The sequence below is a fragment of the Centroberyx gerrardi genome, chromosome 9 (assembly GCF_048128805.1).
Source record: "Centroberyx gerrardi isolate f3 chromosome 9, fCenGer3.hap1.cur.20231027, whole genome shotgun sequence".
NCBI lineage: Eukaryota > Metazoa > Chordata > Actinopteri > Beryciformes > Berycidae > Centroberyx > Centroberyx gerrardi.
In genome coordinates, this window is record NC_136005.1 from 4,287,852 (window position 1) to 4,295,788 (window position 7,937).

At 44.2% G+C, this 7,937-nt stretch overlaps 1 protein-coding gene across 1 annotated transcript in view; it reads left to right on the top strand.

The window, feature by feature from the left end:
- Positions 1 to 7,340, top strand: part of ptprsa (protein tyrosine phosphatase receptor type Sa) — a 296,738-nt gene extending 289,398 nt beyond the window's left edge. The window contains exons 33-35 of the mRNA XM_078285725.1: positions 2,429 to 2,583; positions 6,710 to 6,845; positions 7,269 to 7,340. Of these exons, the coding sequence (XP_078141851.1) occupies positions 2,429 to 2,583; positions 6,710 to 6,845; positions 7,269 to 7,337 (360 nt within the window). The 3' untranslated portion in view covers positions 7,338 to 7,340. The remainder of the gene's footprint in view (positions 1 to 2,428; positions 2,584 to 6,709; positions 6,846 to 7,268) is intronic.
- Positions 7,341 to 7,937: the final 597 nt, after the last annotated feature.

Here is a 7,937-nt window from a genome sequence, read left to right on the forward strand (position 1 = left end):
CACCTACCCAGGACAGGAAATTAACTATTAACTTTTTATCCAGCAGCAGAGTGGGCAGTCATCTGCAATATTCACCAGTTCCATTATTAATTTATTAGAATAGAGGAGAACCTCCAATTAAGGGATGGTTACCTGCCAAAGCGGCTGGTCTCGGAGACAAATTTAGCGGCAACAGCCAGAATCTACCAGCAGGAAGCTTTTATTTGAAGCCGTTGCAGCAGCAGGACCGCGTGGCCTTCCAGCAGCGGCGGCCCAGTGGGAACTGAACTCCCGACCCTGGTAGTGTTACATCCAGTGTGGGCGGCTGCTCGCTGTTTGCCACCGGCACGGCACAGCTTCTAGCTGAGTCCGCAAAAAAAACATCTCCATTTTAATCTTTCATTATTTTAAAACGAGTGAAAAAAATCTGCCGATGGGGTGAGATCATTTGTTTCCCAATTTGTTTTTCAAGAATTTTATTGGAACAACTGACAGTGGGTCTTCCTCAGTGTGAGTTCTTTTGCATTTCTGTGTCCTCCGTGATGCATTTGATCCAATATCTGTTGGCCAAATTCCAAAACAAAAGAACATCGTGCACCAAGGATGGATAAAGATCCCGGAAGTTTACTTGCCAACCGAGGATGCCTCAGATGGCGACTTGGCCGACGAGAACGAATGGGAAGAGAATGTGCGAGAATGACACATCAAGTCCAGACAGTGTTACACTGCAAAACATCTCCATCTTAACAAGTCATTTATTATTGAGTCCTAAAATCATAATTTTCTCAAAACGGAAGTGAAAAAATCTGCCAATTGGGGTTAGATCATTTCACTTTTGTAGAATCAAGTGTCATTTTGTAGCAGTGCAGTAATCTGCCTTATTCTGACTTGTTCCAACATACTGACACTCATTTCTAGAAAATTCCTGAAACAAGTGAAAGTACACTGGAAACAACTGTTATCTCACCTCACTGACAGAATGTTTCTCTTGTTTTAAAAAATAAAAAAATAAGATTTGAAGGCTGATTATGAGACTACATGACATTTTTTGCGACGTCAGCCAGTCAAACAGCCCGTCTTAAAGTGTAAAGGTGTTTCTCTGTTCTCAAGTTCTTGAGAAGTTCATTTTTTCCAAGACAAGAACACTAGTATCGACTTGGCATTCTTGGATTCGATAATCAGCTAATATCTTGAAATAAGGCAGATGGCTCCATTTGTTCCAGGATAACGTCACCTGATTCACAAAAAGTCTAAAAATGCTTTTGTTTACATTGGGAGAAAGTGAAATAATCTCACCACTGGCAAATCCTTCTCACTTGTTTTAAGTAAAACAAGCTTTTAAGAAATCAATACAAGATTAAATTGTTTAGGAGGACATTTTGTGAAGCGTGCTTGTCAGTTTGTCAGGGTTTTTTTTGTTTTTTTTCAACGTCCAATCCCTACCTCCTCCCTCCCTTCCCCTCCCTCTCCCTCCTTCCCTCCTTCGCTCCACTCATCCGTCAGGTCGCTCCATCGATCAGATCGCAGGATTATCCCATTCAACATGGTGTCCCAGAGAAGACGCTTGTCACGGCAGATACACTATTGATTAGCTTTAACTGGGACCTACTTGCGCCGCAGACAAAATAACGACAGGAGAGAAAATAGAGAGACGATTGGGGTGGAGGGGGGTTGGGATGGAAGAGAGGAGGACAAGCTGTCACACGGTCGTCAGGCGAGAGTTTTTGTGAGGTTGTGTGTGTGTGTGTGTGTGTGTGTGTGTGTGTGTTTATTCGTCTGTGCCTCTACATTATTGTCATTGTGCAGCGAAAAAAAGAGGCAAGTTAATAACTCCAAACAGTTCCACTCTACAGGAGCATCAGCAGTGCCTATCTCATTTTAAAGGGGCAATAAGTAAAACTTTTACTGCCCCATAGCACAGAAGACCATAATATATCTGCGGGGGGTCGATAGGGTTGTCGATCAATACCAATGACTCAAAGATTACTTTGCCAGGACACTCCCCATCCCCGCCCACCGGCATTGCGAGACATTTCAGCTACAAAGCAGTATTATTATTACTACCGTATTTTGCATTTTGATATAATCTCACCTCTTCACTACACATTTCTGTTGCATCTCTACGTTCTTTCGATATTGTCGCAACTGTTCGTACTGATCACCAAAAGAGGTCAATAAAGGACATGAATGCCCCTTTAATACGTCACATGACTTCTGTTAATCAAACATGAAAGGTATCTGAAGCTCCTTATGAGTGCATAGGTTTTGAGTCTGAATGTGTTGAGTGGGAATTGAACCCCTAACCCTGGCAGGATTAGTGCCTTGCTCTATGCATTGAGCTTCACCGGACCACATAGACAAAGATCTTCACTGACCCGTCTCTCTTCTCCTTTGCTTTTTTCCCCCTCTATTCTCTCCTTCCTCCATTCTTTTTCCTCTGTATTTTCAGGATGGCCAGTCCAGGACAGTGAGGCAGTTCCAGTTCACCGATTGGCCGGAGCAGGGCGTGCCCAAATCTGGGGAGGGATTCATCGATTTCATTGGCCAGGTGCATAAAACCAAGGAGCAGTTTGGACAGGACGGACCAATCTCTGTCCACTGCAGGTAAGAGGCCCCGCCCTCATGTTGACCCGCATCTTCTTCACTACGCTGCAGTAAAGATTCACATTAACAAGTAATTTAATCTAGTTTTGAATCGTAAAATGCCATTAAAATGTTACTTTTCTTAAAACAAAAAAAACACTTGTGGCAATACGTTGCAACTTTTCTTGAAAAAAGTGGAGTGATATGACTTATTTGAAGGCATTTCCACTTGTTTCACTTTAAACTGCATTCCACAGGCAGACTTTGCCTCTTGTTGAAAGAAAAATACGGTTTTAAGACTCAAGACGAGATGAAATCGCTTCTTAAGGTGGGTATTTTTTGCAGCGCAGCACCTCCTGCGGTGCAGCCCTAACGGCATCATCAGATACGATCCCCCCTCTCCCCCTCTGCTTATTGCCACTGCAGTACACTGACACTGCACCGCCACAGGCCCATCTCCTCCATAATTGATAAGGCCGAGATGCGGCGTGGCATTTGCAAAGGGGAGGCGCATGAAATGATACAGCCATTCTTTTCGGTTTTTATGATCCCCCCGCGATGCATTTTTATCACCTCGGTGGTATCTTCCAAGGTAACCTTCGTCATTAACTTGACACACCGGGCTTAGGAAGAAACCATTATTTGGTAGTGGTGACCGCCAAGACTGGGGATTATTCACATTCAATTCAACGATGGACCTCGGGGGGATGAGACTCCATCTAAATGAGTTGCTATCTTTCGTAGCCGGACAATGGACATCTTTCAAGGCAGTGTTTTTGTGTGCTCTGCAAGGCTAGTTGTGAATTAAAGCAAAAGGCCTATATCTAGAAAGTTCCCTCGACAGAGCCGCTGTTAAATATTGTCCTCCGTCATCCATGGTGTGATTAGCATTCAGAAACTCATGCCTCAATCCTTTCAGAATACAGCCGATCCTTTAAAAATGTGAATTTTAACAAACAGAGGTCTACAGCTAATAATTTCACTACTATCCAATTAATGGGTTTTACTTAAATATTATTAATCATTTTCTCAGAGTAGGTGTCACTTTTCTCGCACTGACATCATCAAACGTGACATCATCTGCCCTGTGTTAAAAAGCAATGATGTCACCAGCCATCCAATGCCCCCCTTGGGAGTTGTAAGCGGTGTCAGGGAAGCTCCAGTAAGACTGAGTTATTCCTCTCTTCTATAGGGCTATTATTAGAGGGAGAGAGAGAGAGGGAGAGAGGGGGAGAGAGAGAGAGGGAGAGAGAGGGAGAGAGAGAGGGAGAGAGAGAGGGAGAGACGTGTCAGGGCTAAAGGATTGGTTATTGCAGGCAGAAATAGGCCTACAGTCCGTACAGTGTGAGTGTAGTGAAGAGAAAGGCTTTCATGAGGCAATCTGAGGATCAGTTGAAGAGTTCATTTCTAAAACACTGTATATCCACTTTGAAACCCAACTCTATCATTACCTGAAGTTATTTTTTTTTAATGTTTTTAAGATATAGACGCTCTAGTCTGTAAAAATGTTAACAAACGGTCAATCAAGGACTTAAGTTACCTACTATTCCTTTAATAATTACTATTATTTTTCGATTTTGTGCTTTCACACATTGTGCAAAAGTAGGCATCACCTCTTTCAAATGGTGGAAATGTAATTTTGGAACAAAATTCCTCAAATATCACAGCTGTTAAAACAAAATGTTGCTTATTTGTTGTGTGGAATGCATCGTAATGAGATGCAGCTGCACTAGTTACAGTACTGTAGTAGATTATTAGCATTTTGTGCTGTTAATCATTTTGTAAGAGTAAACGTCACTTTTTGTCATTCTGTCAACCAAGGACTTAAGTTACCTACTATCTTTTTAAAGGTGTCAGTTTGTTTTAATTTTGTGCAGCCAATCAGTTTTAAAGAGTAGTTGTCACTTTTGTCAGAAAGCAGATATCTCATTTTGGAAAGGAACCCTTCAGTTGAATATTGATTAAAAAAAGAGAGTGCGTGGACATCAATACTTCGATCGGTTTCTTCTTCTGTCACCGCCGCCGCCTCCTCCTCCTCCTCCACCTCCTCCTCCTCCACCTCCTCCTCCTCCTCCTCCTCCTCTTCCCTCCTCCCTCCCCTCCTTCAGGCTTTGTCATCTCTTGAGTGGAAAGCTTACGCCTTCCTTTTCTCTCACTCCTTCCTCTCGTCTCCTGTCACCCGCCTTACCCGTCTGTCATCCTTCGGTCTGTTTCTTAATCCCCCCTCTCTCTCTCTCTCTCTCTTTTCCTCTCCATCCATCCTCCCTTCATGCTTTCCTTTCTTCCACTCCCGCCCTCTTCTCTTCCTCCTCTCCCGTCTTCCCTCCTCAGCCGCTATCTAATAGACCCACATGCTTTTTGTCATTAATTGCCTGATTACTTCCTCTGAATGGGGACACCAAATCCTCTCATTCTGCGGCGGCTCGGCAAGCCTTCAGATTTGGAAAGTCTATCTATTCCAGGAGAGAGAGTGAGAGAGAGAGAGAAAGAGAGAGAGAGAGAGAGAAGAGCTCTGATTGAGTTTAAGAGCCCATGTGACAAGCTGTGACCGACTCCCAGGGAAGAGGCTTTGGGTTGAGTAATACTGCAGCTGGGGGGGGAGGCCATAGGGTAAGGCTTGTGGGGGGGTGGGGGGTGGGGTAGTTGGTGGTTGGGTGGTGACGGAAGGGGGGTGGGGGGGCGACACTTTCTGCCTCCTAAGGCTCTCGAGGGGTTTGGGCTCAATATCATCCGCTCAGAAGCTTGGCTGGTTCTTGGAGTTCGGTTATCTTTTCAATTTATTGTCAAATGACAATAGAAGCAGCCTTTTGTTCCAAGTTCGGTTTTGTCCCCCCCTCCCCCCCCCCCCCCTCCCCAATACAGACACACACACACACAAAATTTCTGCAACCAACCATCATCTTCACTCTCCTTCCAGAGCAATAGCATCTGGGGGGGTAGAAGAAGCCCAAATAAATCTGTTGTCATATCAATTATTGTTCCATTGGTGAAGTGGAAGTCATTTCACAGCAAAGCAGCTTAGAGAGGCAGGCCTCAAGTATTTCAGGATCCGAGTTAAGACCCAGACCCTATTTCTGGAGAGCGGTGGCAGGGAGAGGTTTTTTAACGCGAGGGGGGGAGGGGGGGGCTTAATGAGGCAAAATGTTTGCGAGTGTGCACTTTGTTGTTTGTGTGCGTGATTTGGAGAGTGTGTACGTGTGCTTGCGGGGGTTCATTTTGTGTCCAACGAGGACGTGGGCGTACATCAAAGTGGATTCCCAGTGTTCCTCACATCAAGATTACTCCTTCCTCGCCATCATCACCGTCGCTGAACCTGCTTTAAAAATGTTGAGGAAGCAGAAGACGACTGTCCTTGGGGGCTTAAAGCTGCTTGTGTAAAAAAATACAACCTAAATCACCAAGTGGGGCTGCAATAGAGAAGAGTGTTGCACCCACCCACACCACCCCACCCCACCCCACCCACCCCACCCCACCCCAGATGCCGTAGATTCACCCTGTTTGCCCAAATGAAATTCTGGTGTTGGGTCTGGACAGTGCCGAATCAAAATTTAAACTCCAGAGAAAGCTGGAGTTTCGTTCCCTTTCTCTCGTCCCTTTGGTTTCCTTTGGTATCACAAACTGGTTGGTAAACATGAGCGTGCTGTGTGCAGTTTTCTGACTTAATGTTACATGATTTCTGGGCAGTGGAGTTACCTCTCGCTGCCATTTGGAGCCGCCAATGTGCGAAGTTGCCCAGTGCAGCTTTAAAGCAAAACCCTGTTGTTGTTGACAAAACATTTTGCTGGTGGTAGAATTTAGAGTCACAGTCAGAATTACTTTATTTGTCACCTACTTTTAATATACAGGAATTTGTCTTGGTGACTCTAGTGTAGAAACACAAGTAGTACTTACTGACACACATGGTAAGGGACTAGAGGACCTCCTACAGTACAAGGGGACAGTGCAAGACATTCGAAAAGACAGTAGATAATACTCTACAAATATACATTCACCATTCAGGTAGCATGACATATAGTACAGTTACTACTGTATGCGAGGGTTTAGGTTTAAAGGTAATTATATGATGTTGAGGTTGAAAACTATAATGCATGTGTGGCTATACTTGTTACATCCTTATTAATTTTTGTGTGTGTGTGTGTGGTTCCAGTGCCGGAGTGGGCCGGACCGGGGTCTTCATCACCCTCAGCATCGTCCTGGAGAGGATGCGCTATGAAGGCGTGGTGGACATCTTCCAGACGGTGAAGATGCTCCGGACACAGAGGCCAGCCATGGTCCAGACTGAGGTCAGAGGTCACACACACACACACAGACACACACACACTCTGCTGCTTGTTTTGGGTGGAAATAATATATGATACTGTACAGTTTGAATCATCAGTGTCGCATCGCATCTGGTCAGGAGACCTAGAATTTTTAGCTGCAGCCAATTAATTCAAATTGACTCAATTCAGTCCAACTCAATAAATGTAATTACCATTTTTTAATTAGTCTTTATTTATTTCTGTGAGTAATGCATTAAAAACAACCAAAAACACACACTATGCACATAGACAACTCCTCATACATACAAAATAATGAGAGTTTAGAGTTAAGAGTAGGTGTTAATTTTTTTCAAATGGTGGATACATCATTGTGGAACAAAACTATTCAAACTATTGTTGAGATTTTTTTTCTTAATGTTGTTTTTGTGTTTTTTTTCCCTACAGGATGAGTACCAATTCTGCTACCAAGCGGCTCTGGAGTACTTAGGAAGCTTTGATCACTATGCAACGTAAAAAGCCATCTTGTCCCCCCAGAATCCTGTCTCCCCCCTCACCAGTCTCCTGAGCCATAGAAACTTGCTTGAAATTTGAAACGACAACAGCAGCAGCAGCAACAACGACAACAACAACGTCCCCCAGTAATCCAAATACTCCAAACAGGATCTAATTGTAGATTTTTAGAAGAAGACGCCCCATTTAGGCAACCAAACAGTTTAGAATAATTCCAATTGGACTTAAGGGACCCTCGGCACAAGTGAGGAAAGTTGCCCATCATCAGGAAAACAAACTGACGTCCTCATCGCCCGAGGAGAGGAACCAAAAGCTGTGGCTCAAGCTGTGGGGCGGGGAACGATCAAAGTGTCAGACTGCTAACCTTACCTCAAGTGTTTCAATGTGGAGGACATTGTAAACATTTCGTGGACATTCTCTTCTCAAAAATATCTACGTGGTACAACGGCAACAGTGGGACGGACGAAGGAGAAAGCAACGGTGACTTAAGCAAAAATCAGTGAGAGGCAGATGGATGTAGCCGAGACGGGGTGACTTTCTCTCGTTTTTTGATATGTGACGGGGTAAAAAGGGGGGAATGTTCGAGTACTTTATCAACATTTT